Genomic DNA, 18,774 nt, shown 5'->3' with positions numbered 1-18,774 from the left:
TATTTACTTTGCTTAGATTAAAACTTTGGCTTTTTCAAAATTAATCAAGCAAATAGAAAACTGGGGGCCTTCTCTAACTTTGGATAAATAATGGCCCAGAGAGATATTTATGCCATTCAGAATAAAGACACTGAAAAAAAATACATTCCAGGTTAGACATTTTTGACATAACACATACAATTGCAAAAATCTCACTGTGTAAGCCTGTATTTTATATAGACAGCTGAGGCAAATATAAAGATTTCCAGAAAGAAGGCTTGAGTACATTTCAGGAATATGAAACTTAGTTATCACTTCCACATAAAGCCACCAGGATGGTTTCATAATCCCCTTTGAGTTCATCCTGTCAATTTAAGTAAAAAAAATGACAATTGTTAGTCTAAGGTGAAATAAATTTCAGTAAGTATTCAATATACATGTTCCAAACATCAAACCTGCAAATAAGTAACTTAATCACTTGATAATACATATGTGTTAACCTCAGACTGAGCTTTAACTGAATACCATCACTGAAGTGAATCAGTGGTAGATGTGGATAATTAAAATTCTGGACAGTCTCATTCCAGAAATAAAGAACAGCAGAAGATTTCTATCCACCCAGGAGCTTTAGCTTTTGTTCTCCAGATAAAGTGATAACTTCTGCCTTCACCAATGATATCCAACATTACACTATGCACATTGTACATAGGATTATCTCAAACACAGGTTAATAATACAGTGATATTCAGTTCACCAGAAGACTATATGTATTTAACTGAGAAAAAGTGTATAATATGGATTAAATATGCATTGTAATTATTTGATGCTATTTTTTCTCGAATTGAATGTACTTTCTAGACACATATGAATCATTTACTGTAACCAAGCTGTACCTCAAGCCATTTAGATGCAATCATCAGTTTGGAACACAATGAGGTGATGTAATTACATACTAAACTACAGATCACACTCCTGTAGAAGAATAAAAGTGACCTTTGGCACCTAGCTGAAAAGGTAGGAGACACTAATAAAAATCAAAAAGGCATTTGATGCATGCAGAGACTACATTTCTACTCAAAGCAAGCTGGGCTTTTTGGTTTTGCTTTTTGTTTTTGGTGGGGGTTTTTTTGTTTGTTTGCTTGGTTTGTTTTGGTTTTATTTATTTATTTTTTTAGCATTGCCTCCTAGCCTGAATAAAGCTGCTTTCCCAATTTTCTTTGTTTAAATTTTCTGGAGAATACATTGGGTAGTCTGTCATCTTTAAGAGGATATTTTTATTTAAGTCTCCTGGAAAGCAGGCCAAATAAATTTCAAATTAACATGACATGTACAGAAGTGCCTGCAGTGTTAAAAGCCAATAGACAGGTTGAATGAAATATCTCCCATAGAGCTGTCAGTGCAAAAATCTCTATTCTCCTGCCAATGTACCTTATGTCTTCTCAAGCACAGGAACCCGTGAGACACTTTAGTCTCCATTCAGCTCTTGGGTTCTACATTAAGATGATATCCTGTGACCTTACCACTACTGACAGAAACATTACCCCAGGAAATTAATTATTTCTACCACCATGGGGGTTGTTGGGAACCTGAGTTACTCAGCTAGAGAGAGTTACTCAGGGCAGACTGGTGACTGAGAAATGGTTAACAAACCTGTGCTGATCTTCCAAAGTCATTTGGTTGTTTTACATTTCATACACCATCTGAGGGAAAGCTTACCATAATGGCTTGGCGGAGAGAGATGCCATATAGCCTCTTGTAGTAACCTTTAATCTCATTCATATCCACTTCATGGCGTGAAACCATGATTCTGATCAGCTCTTTGTGCCGTGTCCCAAAGCCCTTTCAATAAGAGAAAGAAGAAATATAAGAAATTAAAAAACAAAAACAAACAACAAAACAACAACAAAACCTGAAACATCTTAAATCAAGGTTCTGTGTGCTGATTCATCAGATTTCTTAGTGGGTTTGCAGAGGTCACATCCTATTCGTTTAACAGTTCTCATGAAGGTATTCTTTTATATTACCCTTCTCTTCCCTATAAACACAATTCACGTCTGACAGACTACCTCCACCCCTGAATTTCTTTTACACACATTTCTTTTAGCTGTTTTCTGAAAGGAAACATGTCATTCATTGTGCTTGCTATGCACCAGAGACAACCTAAACTTCATTTTTTATTTATTTATTTATCTATTTAATTTATTTTAGGAGTACAATGAACTGATTTTTCATGGGGAGTCACTCAATTTTTCACATACTAGTCCTAATCAAGTCACAGGTGTTATGAAAATATCTGCATACTAGCGTATTTCGGGATCTCTATCTGCCACACTCAACTAAGGCTCCAAATTCTCCAGAAGAACCATGGTTTACTTGTCAAAAATTAGGCTCTACAAAGTTCTTGTCCAGACTGTAATTGCTTTCCTATTTACTTTTCACTAATAGTTTGGGGATTTCATTAAAAAAATGAGAAGTTCCAGTAAGATTTCTGTCTCTGTCTAGAGTAAAAAAATATATGTGAAGGTGAACAGATGGTTTTTTGAACACTCAGTAGCAAACAGACAGCTCCTTCTATGGAAAGAAACTCAGTGGTTGCAAAGGAAAGAGAAGAGGGTGAGAAAGATATACATTGAACGTTTTTCCACCGTCCTTTTTCTATCACACAAAGAACTTAGAGAGTTCTAGCTAGCTTGTTATTTTTCTTCCTACAAAGCTCTTCATGCTTATAAAGAGAAGTTCTTTCTTCAGGTTACCTTCATCGCCAAGTGCAGTTTTTCAGCAAAGTAAGCTGGCTTGCTTGTGGCACACTTCACTGCAATGAAACAGTAAAATAAGGTCATATGTGTTCTACAAGTCACAAGTAACAAAAAACACAAAAAACCCCCAAAAAACTCCTCAAAAAAAGTTTTAGTGTTTTAGCGGTTTTAACAGCATATCTTATTTATGTACTTCTTTGTTACTTGTCATCAAAGTATATAACAGTTCCTTTCCTCTGTCTATTCAAAAAACAATTCAGTCAGGGAAGAAGTTACAAGACTGGGCTCCCTCGTTTACTACCACAAAATTAAGAAAGGTGCAGTTTCCAAGAAGAAAAATGTGAAAGCCTTTGTGTCTTCCACAGCAGAGTGGAAGGTTATGATCTGATGTTTTTTAAATCGAGTGATTCTTAAGAGAGATCTGATGGGACTCGTCCCCTTATATTAGGTACACTTGACTGTGATACAAAAGCTGAGAACAAGATGGTTGTCTGACTTTTTTTTTCATCCTTGGTCCACTTATAGGAGTGATTTAGTGAGTCATTGCCTCACCTTATTATTCATAAAGGTCTTTAATATACGTTTGTATAGTAAACCTTGTAAGAATCACTTTCTTGATCAAAACTGCAAAAAGAAAGTTTTTGTATTTTTAATACTAATTTATTGTAGTTGTCTTTGAAACCCAAAATTTAGATAAGATTGGGTTTGTTTTTTGTTTCTTGAAGACAAGTTCAAAGTATTAGTTTTTTGATATGTATTATGCCTGTTCTGACAGCTTGCTTTGTCATACTGACTTTCCATGAAGATATTGTGTTGATGACACATCTGTTCTCCTTTAAAGACTTTTTACTTATCAGGAGAGATATCTCTACTCATTCATTAACTTTAACTGACTTCAAGTAACTCAACTAAACATTTATGTTCAGACTACATTTTCCAAAGTATTATTTAGCAGGTTTCTCAGTGAAGCCCAAAATGGTTTCCTATCAGAGCAGGTATGAGAGAAATTAAATGTAGGCTTTCAAATACTCAGAAAACACTCTACATTACAATCTGTAGGACCACTTACCAAGGGCAGTCAGGCAGTTCTCAATATCCCCTTTCAGCTCCAAATCCAGTACCTTGTTCATGTCGTGCTTGCTGTATTTGGTGTACTTCTGGAAGACTAAGCCAGGGAATAAAACTCAGTGAACAGTGATGAAAATATAGTGCTCTCCCTTCAAAGACTGTGCCTTATTCTGCCCACAATGCTGCAGCAATGTACACAGATTGTAGGCCATCCTTCCCCTTTTCTTCAGCAAGCACAGTCTAAAGAGCAGTGTAAGTGCATAGACTGATGGAATCAGCATAAGGAATAGGACTTTGTTAGGATGGTAAGATTTGTGTTTCCACTGCTAGGTACAGGGATAGTCCAATGACTCCACTTGGGCCTGCAACATTAGGTGATGACTCTTCACCCAGGGAAAACTGGCTGAGGAGCAAGGTCATGTTGGAAGCATTCAGAACCCCTGCCACACTGATCCCTCAGCATTGTGATCACTAGCCAGGTGAGACTTTGGAGTAATAGTCATGTTAACAACCCAAGCAATATTGCTCATTACTAGTGTGGAACATCCATGCTGCCACCTGCTTTCTTGGTCACTAAGCATAAATCCAATTAACAAAGACCTTTGTAGCAGTCAGAGTCATGCCTTGATAATCTTTATCTCCCTGACTCCAGCAGCTGGCCATGCTCAACATACAATTCCCATGAAGCAGAAAGTTAATCCAACCTACCCCTTCGGAGATGTGGGTAGCTTCTTGCAGTAAGAATAGTAACAAACACATTAATATCTGTTCCTTTCTTTTTCTCTCCTGCTTCATACAAAGCCTGTCATAGAAAATAAAGAAATAATTTTCTTTCTGTCAGGAAAATAAAGTAGTAAAATTAACATCAGCATAGTAAATACACACAGAATTACTGTACTTCTGAGGCTACCAGATGAAGGCAGGCCATTGCTTTCCAATAATGAACAAAACCCCTTTACACAACCTGTAAAAAAACTTTAGGTTTATCAAGTAATACTTCCTACTTCACTGATGTTATAATAGTAGCTAGAGAACACTATGCAGCTACAAAACATATTTTCAGACATTGTATGAAAACCATTGAGCTATACTGGTTGTATTACACTCTTGAAAGGAGATATCTGTCATATGCCATGATATGCTTAGAAGACACACGGGAACTTAGGACCAGCAACCTTTCTTCAGATAAACAAAATTTTCACTGATATTAACTGGACAAATGTGAAGGAGGAGTCTAGGCATCAAGAACTTCTTTTCTTTCCAGGAGTGACTCTAATGAAAAGAAGTGAATGAGTCTCCACCATTTCCCTCACCTCCTCCAACCTCTCTAGAAGTAATATAGATCTTCACAGAGATGCAAGATTTAAAAAAACCTGACTCTGCACCCGGAGAATCAGTATGGAACTTTTGAGCTTAGTCAGGCTATTAATTCACTGTCCTTTCATATCTAGGGCTGATTACAAAACTAAACTTCTTATGTAGCAGGAGTAAAAGCAGGATTGCTCGCTGGCCTTTCCATAGCAGGACTTTAAAAAAATCAATTTAAAGTCAATCTGCATTTAAACTGTAACAGTAATCTAAGATTTTATAGGTGAAAACTCAAAAAAAGACTGTTAAGGTTTATCAACATTTTAATAAAAATAGTCACATTAATGGTGGAAGAAATAAGGAAGAATAAAATCTGTTGTTTATTTTAGAATTAGTCAGAAAATTACTGTTAGGTTTAGCCAATAATCTTGAGCAGCTCTCTACTCTGAAGCTATTGTTATAGCTAACAAAATGCAGTCTTCACCCTCATCAAGCTATGGCATCTGTTTCTCTGTATACATAGGTATTCTTGTCTCTGAGCTCAAGAACTGTGTTATAAATTGAAGGAAGATTGTATCAAATCTGTAGACATAAGGTGAAGATTTAATTTCCTTCAGATAACAAAGCTTACATGAACTCTGTAAAATATTATCCCCTCAGAAAAGATCTCTGCATAATACAAATCTCTAATAAGTCTGCAATGTAGAAGATTCAAGTAGAATATTTGCAGCCAGAGTTTGCAACCTCAAGTAAGCCAGATGAGGAAGCTCTGCTGAGAGTCAAGTATGATCTTACCCTGGCATCATTGTCAGCAAGCTCATCATTCACATGAACATCTTCACATCGGTCACCCTAAATAAATAAATAAATAAATAACATTTCACTGGTACTCACAAGCAATCAGTTCACCAAAAGTCAGCATTTTAGAGTTCTCACCTGCCATTCTCATACATAACATAATACATATTTGCAGGTAGATACAGTAATTTCAATCATTCTGTGAATACAGCTGTTGTATTCTAAGACCACCAACAACTTCTTTCTGAAGCCTTATATTAAAACCCTCTAAGGATTGTTTTGTAATGTGGAAGATGTGAAGGCTTGGAAGGCTTGGAAGATGTGACTTTTTCCCTGATGGCCATTCAGTAGACTTTGCAAGTTGGTTTGAACCAAAAAAGTGAAAATCAAATTGACCTATGTGGATGTTATTAAAAAATAATCCATCAAGAATGTACAAGCTTCAGATACACATACTCAATAATCATGGAATCATATACTTATACATTTTTGTAAGGGTCTTGTAAAGGCTTGTAAGGGCATCTCCAGTGTTTAAACTCACTTGCTTTTAAACATAAATTCACAAATCATTTGGTCTATTTGTTAGCTCTCTGTCCTCGTCCCTTTACCTAAATGCTAGAAACATACTTTAAAAGTGATGCAGAAGTTTTGCTTCATTAATTGTACAGATTTCCTTTTTTCCTATTTCTAGTCAATTGACATGACAATATCCTGTTGTTTTTTCAAGTGTTTACAGAGAGTTACTACAGAACACAAGACTTAAAAGTAAAACTGATAAGTAGTAAACATCACTGGGTTTTAAAATTTAGAGATAAAATCTCACATAGCTTGTTAAGAACTATTTCATACTGTGGAAGATATGTAAATCAAAAAAAAAAAAAGCAAGGAAAGAACTGGTAGCTAAAATCTTAATTATTGCATGGTTTTCTCTGGAACTGTCTTGACAACACAAATTTTTTTATTATGGGTAGTGTCATTCAAAATGCTTAAGCACGTACCTTGGCTAGAGCAACCAAAGCCTTCTGAAAATCCCCAGATGTGTCAGAGATAATGTCTTGTATCAAATCTCTCTTCAGCACTGAAATCAACAGAAAAAGATTAATTTTTTGTTTCAGTTATCAAATAGATTGACTGGATGCTCTCTAAAGGTCCCTCCTAACCCAAGCTTTTCTATGAGTGCATGTTTTTTTCAGTTTTTTCTCCATTTTGAACTTAAAAGTGTCCACTAGAAATGCAATTTTCTTTTTTTCTCTCATTTAGCTCAAAGAGAGTGAATATATTTGTATCATGCCCTCTAATCCCTGAGATGTTCTGTGAAATTGCAGGCCAAAGCCAAAATCTGCAAAAGTCCTTTTCTGTGGCTTTGTGGGTGGCATTGTCTTGGGCTCCTGCCTGTGTAAAAGGAAAACCTTACACTTTTTCTGAGCCATTTGTCTTTCATTCTTATGTCTAGCTATTCTTACTCAGAACTAAACTCAATCACAAAACATTTTGCCTTCTAACTAACCATACGAATGGAAGTCTGTTGAAAAAGATAGCCCATAATCTCATAAAATATTATTTAATCAGGCAACATTGATTGACTACAGTAAACTACATATATGAGCAAGACCACTTTACATTTCGGTTACCTCTTTAAAGACTGCTTTTAGTTCACTTGTTGCTCCACTGCTAATCTTATCTGTGTTACTCTCTCAATAAGCTTCTTTTTAAACCTAATAAGATTTTAGGTGATAAGACAAAGTTTAGGAACAAGAGAAGCGACTAGGTTTTGACATCTGCAGTTCTCATGGTAACGATGTGTCTTTTCCCTCTGCATTGGGATGTAGGTAGGTCAAAAGTCAGTATGACCTCTGTTTCAATCTTACGAGAAGCTTAATTTGCCTTCTACAGCTTCATCTCCGCTTCTCGAATTGAGAAGCGGGGCTTTGACTGCAATGTATCTGCTACAGAGCCATCTCATTAATAGTTCTTTCTTTCTCTAAATTACCTTCCTTGTAGTATCTGCTGGCTTCTTGGATCTCTCTGTTGTTTCTTGAGGCCAGAATCTCGATTAAGGTATCCTCATCAGTCCCAAGCCCCTAAAAACATAGTTGAATTTTTAGAAATGTTATTTTATACAACAAACCTAAAATTTAAAGGACCAGCAATAAAATGAAAATCATGGACTTGTCTTCCATGTGGAAGAAGGAAGATAAATGAGGAACATTGTGCTCCCATACAATAGTATTATTTCAGCTCTTTTAGAATTTTTTTTCACATCTGATATCACCAGTACCCAAAAGAAGCACTAAAAGGAAAGAGCAGTGCAAATAAAAGACATGAAAGTAAAATTTATGTAGAAAAATATGCCCTTCCCCTTTGCTTTCTCTTACATATATGTGTATGCAAACTCTAAGGCTTCCTATCACTACAATAGCAACCAGTTTTCAGAAGGCAGATATTCATTCTCACAAAAGAATACTGTTTTTAACCAGTCCTGAAACTCAGTAGAGACTGTTGGGTATTGTTCTCAGAATCTGGATTACCAGTACAGAATTATTGTACAAAGTGGGATTAAAATTAGGACAACACACAAGGTCTGAAATCAAGTCCAGCATCATTTACAGGCCCTGATAACTGTGATCTATAGGCCAGTTTTTCTCAGAAGCTGTTGCTTTACCTTCATAGCAGCTCTTAATTCTTCAGCATCAAACTGAGCTGGAGTTTTGAGCAGAGCCACAGCAACATCTTCCAGGTGGCTTTTCAGAACTTTTTTCAAGGATTCCTCCAGAGTCTGTGACAGAAAGAAACAGTCTAAATTAATAAATGGTAGTAAGATTCTTCTCAGCTAGAGGCCAAAGTCTGATCTCTGATAAATCTTACTCATCATTCCTTTAACTACCAGATAGAATTATGAAGGCCCATTAGAAATATTTGTCTCTTTTATGTTAATCAAAATGTCAGGGTTTTACAGTAAGTATATTTTACAGTAATTATTCAGGAGTGCTTTCACATCATATTCAGGAAATCTCTCTTCAAGGAGGAAACAGTAACTTGTAAGCTAACTGTCTAATTGTAATCTCAGTTTAGAGTTATAGGTTCAACAGGATAACAACTCTCATAGAGAGAAAAAGCAATTAAAATATTTTCCAGAAATATTCAGCAATTTCCAAGCTTCTCAGACCAGAAGTTTTATCATGCAGAGGTAGAACACTTGCCTATACACCCATCCCTATGCCACTATTGGTATATTTGTGGAACAGACTAGCAGTCCTACAACTTTCTTATATTACATAGTACTCTATCTGGACTTAAATATTCAGAGATATCTCCATGTCCAAGTTATCAACCTCTCACTTTCTCTCAGCAGACTGTCTCACAGGTGGCAGTGAAATTTCTGCATTTACAGAATTTTTGGGATTTTGGGGACTTAAAGGATCTAGGGTACTCAAAAGGACAGAAACTCAGAACTCCATTTTTTTGTTTGTTTTTAATTAAAAAGAGTAGCCTCCATATTCAAAGTCTCAGCATTGGGAATGCAGTTTATTAGCATTCTGTCATGATTTTCACAAACTACGGAAGACAGAAGACAGCAGCTTTTTGTTATAGGAAGTTAAAGTGGTATGTAACATCTGATCCACGAGCAACACTGATACTCCTGGTGTAAATTTAAGTTTGCCTTGAATATATTTTACCTTTCCTTTAGCCTCCTGATAGGCAGCTTTGATCTGCTGGCGCTGAGAATTTGTTCTTTTAGTCAAGATGTCAATGATAGTAGCTTCATCCACACCTATGAGTCACCAAAAAACAACATGTCAAATATATTGGAAATATTGTAGTGATCTTGCTCTTTATGTCTTATTTTGATTTCTTGGCACACCAAAGAGTAAACAATGAAAAAAATTTAATCATCTACTGATTTACAATGCACGGTGAAGTGAACGATACTAATAAGCAGACCCCCATAGTACAGAGAAAGTTGGTTCTAAAATTTCATACTGAAAGTCTTAAAATGTTCAGAGTGCTGAATTTATTCTACAAAATAACTAAAAAAAAATTAGATGGCATACTCATTTAATCTCAGTAAGGTAAACTGAAAAAGATTTCAAATGTGAACTGCATTAAAAGAAAGAAGAGCAATAGAAGTATATACTACATTATCAGCATATTCACTCTCTTGTAGGAACTGTATGGAAGTGAAGTAAGAAGATATTAGTATGGTGTGTTGCAATATTTTTGTTGCAATATTAAAATTCTAGAGATTCTAATCTCTAGAAATTAAATTTTTACAACACTTCGTTCAATATATTAGTGAACTGTAATGTATTATTAAGGTCTGAAACTGCCAAGCTTTTAAAAACAGAGGCACCTCTCTTGCTTGTTATTCTCAAAATTTCCTAAGGAAGAGTCATAATGTAGTTGCTTAAATGTTTACTCCTTTTACCCTTTACAGTAATAGCTCTGTCCAGAGCAATAACATCAGCTGATGGATCAAACTGTTGGTGTTGTGAATGTACTCCAGAGCCACCTTTTGAAGAATGTACTCCAGAGCCACCTTTGGAACTTTTCTGCAGAAGAGGAAAAAAAAAAAAAAAAAGGCAATTTTTACAAAGATGCATTAGATGGTTAAATAAACCACACATTTTGGACTGCCTATTATAGGACTATCAAGGAACACACAGTTTTCTAACTCCAAAGAACTAAGCAGGCTCATAATTGGAATGCATTGGTGCATCTAGTCCTTTCACATTTTTTATACTAAAAAGAGAATACTTCATTAATTATTTTAGGCATCTGAAGACCTATTTCTCAAAGTTGGGTTCCACAGGAGAATACTTCTAAACCGTCATGCTAGGCAGTTGTAACCAAATTTTAAAGGCTCTGAAACCACAGTTAAAGCCTACAGGCTCTGTGAGCAAAACACTATTAACTTCCTTACTCATCTTACGCAAACTGACTGTGCTCCGTGCTTCACAATAAAGTGACTTCCCAGCTGACTCATGTCTAAGGACACAAGCACTTATTGCATGCAAGATCTTGGAGAAGCTGAATACTAGAAGGAAGTGGAGAACTGCTACCCAGGTTTTTTGAAGCTCAAGACATTAAGCCACACTTGGCATTATCCACTGGATGCCTTTGGTAAATTCATACATAGATGGACACTCCCTAAATGTGTAAAATGCTCTGGGAGTAACTAGGGATTATGAATTCCACTATCTGACAGATTACGTGGCTTAAGTAAGCAGAATGAAAAATCAAGTTACTGGTAGGGTCTATAACCTAGCAGAACTACCTGACCACCGCCACATTCATTACCATATTCTACAGAAGTTTTAAAATGTCTCAAAATTCCTAGAATAAATAATCATATAAAATTCCCCTTGGTATGACATATGGTGAGTTTTTAATTAAAAAAACCCAAAACAGTAGTTTAGATAAACTTTTCCAGAATCACCAATGCACTGTCCTTTTTTTCAACAACTCATTATTTCATTTTCTTTAAGCCCCTTGCCATTGAAGTTAAATAACACCAAACAAATGTCAAGGTCTTCTGAATACTTGTTTTACATACAGCATTGTGTATTGAATTTTGAATGTTCCTAATGCCTGATAATTAAATGTTCAACTCTCTACACAATTATATTACTAGAAGTTGAATGAGAGTAAAGGGACTGCATACTTAAAGCATGATCTAAAAAAAATCACTTGTGACTTGTGTGATAAGCCCATAGATTGGTGTGCTGCCTGTTTCACAGGCACATCAAGTTAGTCTTTGTATATTGGTTTCTGTAATAAAATTATCTACTAGCAGTAGGAAACCATCTATAACCAGGAATATAAGAGTGACCTATGACCTTGGGAGTGCAAGGGGGATGAGACTGTGGAGCAAAAGGCTTATGTACAAAATGTTGCACAGTCAAAATTACAAAATCCACAAAAATCTAAGAAAACCTTATTTACTAAAGATTACCCCATATATTCAAATTTTTTTCATTATGAAAGCTCTTTAGAATCATATGTGACTTCAATGTGTCTTTCTACCTTCGTTGACAGGCACTGCAGTGTCTGAACTAACTTCACTATTCACAAATTCTCCATGTCACCAATGCAATAACTCTTGACTTCTCACCACAATAAGCTTCCCTACTAATTAGTGAAGTGTTAATAATTATCTGAAATGTTTTACTACATACTGTGACTCTTTGATATGAAACCTAGGACATATGACTTTTGTTCCTTCTTTACATTCATAGACTCCAACTCATGACTTCCTGTACCTGAGGCTAAGAGTCTCTGTTTTTCCCATATACCTCATCTGAACATTTCTTAAACATTCACATATTTGTGCATCAGATTAGTTCTTTAGAGAGGACAACTTTGAGTGAATTATATGCTACAATAAAATTGAGCAACAGTTCTGTTCTGCTTGAGTTTTACCATACGTTTTCCCCTGCTTAGTATATGAAAGACATGGTGGTTTATGCCTTTAAATCACTTTTAAAAGTAAAGATGATATTCTCAAAAGGTGATAATACTTACAATACATTCTTGCTCCTGATTTTCCATGAACCATGCCTGTTTCAGAAATTCTGATACCATAGCCATGTTGAGAGTTTCTGGGAAGAGATGCATCAAGTTACAAAACATTTTTCACCACTTTCAGCACTAGTGAAACTCAAGGCTTCCCTCTCTCAAAACCTTTTGTTTTGAACTGTTATTCACAGAGACTAGTTTCACAAGCAGTTACTGACCTATTGTTCTATTTGTGCTATTTGAAGCAAGGTAACTTTTGTTCATGTTTGCCAAAGTAATGCAATGCTCCACAGTTGCTTGCTCACCCTTACAACGTCAGCTACTTGCAGAAGTTTTGTGTTAGAAATAGAACATTAACCAAGCTAAAGTATTTTCTTGCATACTATGGCAGTACGTAAACATTAGCAATGACTCATAAGGGCAGTCACCAAAACCAAATTGAAGTCTATATTTCCCCATTATTTAACATGTCAGATATGTCCATTCAGCTTACAAAATACTTGATTCTATGGTAAACAAATATTCTTGTCTAATCATCTACTTAGGTTAGAGCTCTTGTGTGCTATGCTAAGAAAAAAGATATTCCCTTTTTAAATATATTCTCATGTAATTTTTTTTACTAGCCCCTTGTTAAGGAAGACGAGTAAAATCAGACAGTTTAACCTGCACTGTTCCTTTTTTGTTATGTATTTCCTAAAATTTCTGCTGAAGAATAGAGCATTACTCAAAGAACAGGGGGGAAAATAGTTATTTCTGGTTTTTGGAACTCAAAAAGAAAATAAGTCCAGCATGAAAATCAGTCCAGATACCATGCAGAAAGGTAAAGAAGTGCTAAGGTGATGTAATTTATTATTCAACACCCAAAAATAATGAATAGGTTGCTTTATAACTATTGTGCTGTGAGGAATATTCTGTTTGCTCATAGAAACAATGAGGCAACAAACAGTATTAATTAATCAAATAAAATACTTTTGGTCTGTTCAAAATAGATTTGGGTTTTTTCTTCCCAAAACACACTTCCATAGCAAACTCTAGGGAAGTTTTGTCTTTAAAGCACAAATAAAATAATGTTTCTTGACAATCTGTGTCTGTGAAAAGTCTAGCATGAACATACAAAATGTGGTTCACAGTGTTAGGGAACAGATCATATAATGTAGTTCTTACATCCAAGTATAAAAAATGATGCTGCTTATGTTGCAAACACTCTTGCCTTACAAATGCCCTGTGTCCCAAGGAAGGCCAAAGAGCAGACATTTTAGTAGCACACACCTAAGAAGACCAAGCAGTGTAGCTAAAGCCCAGCTTCTTTCCTTTCCCTCACAGCAGAACTACAAAGTTCCACAATCATCTGCCAACAAAGCGGCTGCTACCTCCCACAGACCTCCTCCAGCTATCCAGTCCAGATCCACCCTTCCCCCAACTCTCCAAAGCAAGTGCCACCTACACTCCCTCTTTCTGAGAAAACTCTTGCTTTTTGTGCACTTCTCTCATTCCCAAGGGTACAAAATTCAGCTCTTTCTGCACTGCTAGAAAACTGAAGATGACTTATTTATATGTGAAAGTAGGTCTTATCTGGGTAAATAATAGTCAGCATATTGTTGAAGTTGTAAGGATCTGCTTTGGTGCACCTGACATTTATTGAGGATCAGAAAAATATACTGACCTTACTATTAAAACCAGTATATTACCAAGCTGTTACAGTGACTCCTGTGCCTACCTCATCTTGAAAGAAAAGGTGTATGAGGCCAGATGAAGTGCTATAGAAGTTCTGCTCCATTTTATAAAAGCACACATCAAGGCCATATTCAATAGGATGAAAACACTTTACAGTCTCTGTACTAGGTGCACTGAGTCACCAGTACTGACATGTACAGATATGTTTGTTGACTGATAGCTTCATAGAATGTATAATTGTTTAAGAAACAAGATTCAGCCTCACACCATCAGATCTGAGAAGAGGTGGGACCAAAACAGCCATGCTGTTGATAGAGTAACATTTATCAGGAATGAAGCTGGTAAAACTGGCTCCAGAGTGAACTGCTAACATCTCCATTTCTTCTGCCTGTTTCCACTCCCACCCGTCACACCCAGACCAGAACAGAAGGCTGCAAGCCTGCACTTAATTTGTTTTATTAAGCTTCTAAACTTTTTTGTCTATTCTAATTTAAATTAAAGATACAGTAAAAGAATTCTGCACCTTAAAAACAAAGACTTTTTCGTCCTTTTAAAATAAGGACACTGGCATGCAGATCCATTTCAGTCTAGCAAAAAACTAATGTAATTTTAATTCAAGTCAAAGTAGGCAATGGTTCTCCATGAGAGCTGGGACCCTACTCTGCCTAAATTGTCTTGTAAAGTTAAGAAAACACCATCCATATAAAATTATTTATGTGGTTTTCAGAGACTATGGCTACCAACAGAAAAAGAAAACTGAAATCTCAGTAGGCAGACAGTTCCTTGATAGAGGCCTTTACCAGCTTGACTCACACCTCTCTCAAGTGGAAACAGCTCATGTAAATAATACCAACGTCAAGAAGGGATAAACTAAGTCAAAATATTATTCTAATTTAGTCTGAAAAGGACTGGAAGAACTGATGGCTTTTTGACATATATTTTTCTTTATTTTGAAACTCTCAATAAAGTCTATGAGCAGGAAAAGAAAAATTACCTATAGAACGGTGAATACAGAAGGCACTACAGAAAAGTGTGATACTTTTTCTGGCTATTCCATATCAAGTGCCTGTTTGCACTTTTACACTACAGTCTGTTGCAAATGACAACATTTCTCCATGTTTATTTAACCATATCACGAACTGTATGAGATGACTACTGTCCAATGATAGTTACCAGGATCTTGATATAAATCAATATAATTTAAACCCATTAGAAAAATAGGCAGCAGATCCAAGACAGTAATTTATTTTTTGAAAGTCTACTGGATATGACTGAAAACCCTGGAGAGGAAAACAATCTCTTCCTTGGAAAATTCAGTGGAAAGATTTTTCAGAAAAAAACCCCAGATGATACAGCCTTTACTTATGATGTTTGCCTAAGGTCTTAGTCACAAAACTGGTGACTAAGTTTTCCTCCAGTCTGTGAAAAAGATTATTTTACCTCATTTTTATCACTTTCATAAGCAACAACTTCTATAGTGTCAAAGTAGCAAACTGTTGTTGAACTAACAACAGCTGTTTCTTTTTTTAAGTTTCCACACTAAGTACATTAGTTTCCAGAAACTCCAGTGCAGATTTCTGCAGCAGCCTACTACAAAGGCAAATAGAGAGCATATACGTCAACTCCAAATAAGTTTGCTTTCAATATTTTATGTTTTTCCAGTTCTTCACATGTGTTAAATAAAGCAGTATTTTTCCAAACCCTTCTGTTGTACATGAAATATTTAAAATCTGAAATAAATTCTCTCATCCACACCCCCTTTTTCCCATGCCAGCAAATCCAACACAGAAAACTGCAACAGGTCACTTGACAACTTTAGTGTACAACTCTTAAAATTACTAAATCTACTGACAGCAGGAAAGATTTAGAGAAACCTACCTTCTTCCTCACAAATACGACTTTTCAGGATGGCCCTGTCAGGAGTCAGGGCACAGAGTGCTTGCAGTACTCTTATACTTCTGCCCTGGAGACCCCACCTAGCAACTATCGTGTTTGCACAGCCCCAGCAACCAGCTGCTCTTTGCAGCAACTATGTCTGGGTAGTCTCCAAAACACAAAACCACACGAAAAAAACACATCATTGCAAAACTATGTGCTGGAGAAAGCAGGAGCAGATTTCACAAGGGAAAAGACAACAAGTGAGCATGCCTTGGTAGCTCTCCTACCCTGCCATGACCACATCCCCTGCTGTCCTAAATTGCTATAGTAAATCTTTTGGCAGTGTAAGATTAAGAGGTTTAAAAAAACATAGTTACTCCCTTCAGATTTTGACATGTCTGATACTACTTCAAAGTAGATATATTAAAATATGTCTTTGCTTAGTGAAACTTTGAAAGAATAAAGAGTCAACGCATCTTCCATGCTTCACTGAGCTCTGGTGGCTGTTGGCTTTGCTTTGTTTGTGCATGGGCAAGTGGCATAAATGGCACATGCCTGAAACTCAGTACTGATACCCTATGTGTGTTTATGTACATATATATATATATGTATATATATATATAAAAAAAATTGTTTGGGTTTGGGTTTTTTGTTTGTTTGGTTTGTTTTTTTCTAAACACCTGGAAAGTGGCAGGCTTTATAAAAGGCGGGAGCTGGCACCTACATAATTAGAAAGAGATTCAGATTAAACTCTGAAGTTCAAAGTGAGAGTGGTTTGCACAATATGTGGGATTTCGACAGCTTGCTAGAAGAGGTTTTCTGCAAGTACTTCCTCACCAAGGCAGTTTCCAGAGCACATACAGCACGGCACCACTCTGTATATCACTAACATCTCAGTCTGGCCTGAAACATAGTGTATAGTGAAGAAATACCACTTCCTGAATGAGAAGTATTTGCAACCAGCAGACTGTGCTCTCAGTTGGCTGGCACCCTGCCTTTTCGGACCTGGTCCTGCAGCAACATGCTGGTCCCTCCTGAATGAGGAGGCATCGCTTATCTGTCCCACATGAACATAGTGAAACGCTGGGTGGCAACTGTTGCAATGAATGAAATTAGGAGCTATGGGAGCAGATTACTGGGTAGCATAAGAGGATACACTCCTGAATGAGCACACGTAGCACATCATTGCATACACAATACAGCATTGCTTATGCTTTCCTGTTTAAAATTGCTCTGTAGCATCTCTTGGTGCTCTAAAGCTTTCCTCCCAACAGGGTTTGGTTGCAAGTGCTGGGGCACCAGCTCAGGATCAGCACAACCAAGGAGGTCCCCATCCCACCAGGACAAAGAAGTTCTGTGGGAGGTAGTGGCCAGGTCACCCCAGCCCTTGGACCCGCCTTCAAGTGCTGCCCCAGAGCTTGGTCCTAGCCAGAGCCACCAGTCCATCACCGTGCATCTAGACTTAGACTGGCTATGGTACCTGGGCTAGGCACAATGTGTGGATTGGTGAGCACTCCCATCCCATCCCCATCTCCATACCAAGAGAAGTGTCTGATGCTTGGAGCTGGTGTTAACTCAGTGCACCCCAGCTATCCTCCTGTCTGGGATGGTGGGACAGAAGGGACTGCCATTCCCTGCACTGCCAGCCCCCATGCCCTCGTGAGGACAGCTCCATTACCAAGTCCTGGACCCCAGGGAGCCCCCAGCTACCCTGACGCTCTGACAGCAGTTTAACCCACTCATTTTTCTGTCCCTTTTTTCCTGCACATTTCATGTGTTATTTTTGACAAAGGTATTTCAGATATTATCAGTAAGCTTAATAATGGAAGGAGTCTACCTGCTGACAGCAATATTGTGAGCAAACTGTCAGGCTGTATTTGATTTTAGTTTTGTTTATTTAGTTATGATATGTGATGTTCAGATTACTCCTGCCTTCCTGACCCCCTTCATGTCAGTACAGCACTACCATTCTCAGTTTACTGGTGTCAGATGCTGGCCAAAACTGTTTCCCTTGTACATTTGTGAGCATGGCTAATTATAATCCATTTATGCTGAAAAGCTGGAACTCCCTGCATACCCCCAGTGCATATAGCTAAATCTTTTGAAGTACTGAAATAACTTAGAAAGTTGGGTTACATGGGTTCTTTACAAATTTTTTTGCATTTTCTCAGTGAAAAAACTAGCACAGCTGCATTTAATGCAGGCCTGTAAGGGTATGAATCAGTGTCTCACAAGTGTTTAGTAAGACACTTTTCCACCTTGACTCTTTTTTCTAAAATGATTTCTCAATAATTGTACTATTTTTCATCATATTAATTTTTCTTTTTTTTTTTTTTTTTTTTTTTTTTAGCTGTATTGTCTTACAGGCCTATGTTTCTACTGTCAGAGTCAACTGGCACGAAGGCATTGTGCTGTTTCATTGCAGGAACTGTTTGCATTTTCTTTTCCTCCTTCTTAAAGGGTGGGGAGACTGACTCATCTCCTCTCTGAAGCTGGAGTGAGTCACCATCTGAGCTAGACAGCTTTACTGTAAAAAAGCTTACACTTTAAAAATTGAATTTAGTTGGAGAGAGCTATAGTGCTTATTGTTAATTTTTTAGCCATAATTCTATAATTTTTTTCACCAAGTTGTAACAGTTTGTGTATTGTTTATTCATAAGTATCAAAGCATTCAACTACTGTAATAGTACAAATCAAGCAAAAAGAAAATTTTTCTTAATTTTCATATTTAGTGTTACATTTCTCAAATATTGCTAGTATCACTATTAGGGTGCAATGGTCAATATAGAATGGAATA

General features: G+C 36.7%; 1 protein-coding gene across 1 annotated transcript; it reads right to left on the bottom strand.

The window, feature by feature from the left end:
* Positions 1–4: 4 nt before the first annotated feature.
* Positions 5–16,025, bottom strand: ANXA1 (annexin A1). The gene is made up of 13 exons (XM_030467122.1): positions 15,978–16,025; positions 12,432–12,508; positions 10,336–10,459; positions 9,587–9,681; positions 8,572–8,685; positions 7,900–7,990; positions 6,908–6,987; positions 5,907–5,963; positions 4,512–4,605; positions 3,805–3,900; positions 2,733–2,791; positions 1,696–1,818; positions 5–343 (listed from the first exon to the last, which is right to left on the bottom strand). Exons 2-13 carry the CDS (start codon positions 12,495–12,497, stop codon positions 284–286), a joined length of 1,059 nt encoding a protein of 352 aa, XP_030322982.1. The 5' UTR covers positions 12,498–12,508; positions 15,978–16,025; the 3' UTR covers positions 5–283.
* Between the last annotated feature and the right edge of the window lie 2,749 nt (positions 16,026–18,774).

This window comes from Calypte anna, chromosome Z (genome assembly GCF_003957555.1).
Source record: "Calypte anna isolate BGI_N300 chromosome Z, bCalAnn1_v1.p, whole genome shotgun sequence".
NCBI classification, from domain to species: domain Eukaryota; kingdom Metazoa; phylum Chordata; class Aves; order Apodiformes; family Trochilidae; genus Calypte; species Calypte anna.
This window is presented reverse-complemented; position numbering and strand designations above follow the sequence as displayed.

Bases quoted from the DNA above. Each gene is read 5' to 3' on its own strand.
- ANXA1 (XM_030467122.1), bottom strand. From the start codon at position 12,497: ATGGCTATGGTATCAGAATTTCTGAAACAGGCATGGTTCATGGAAAAT. The intron at 4,606-5,906 runs GTAAGATCATAC...TTTCTATGACAG, and splicing joins TTGCTGACAATGATGCCAGG to GCTTTGTATGAAGCAGGAGA. The intron at 1,819-2,732 runs GTAACCTGAAGA...TCTTATTGAAAG, and splicing joins AACTGCACTTGGCGATGAAG to GGCTTTGGGACACGGCACAA.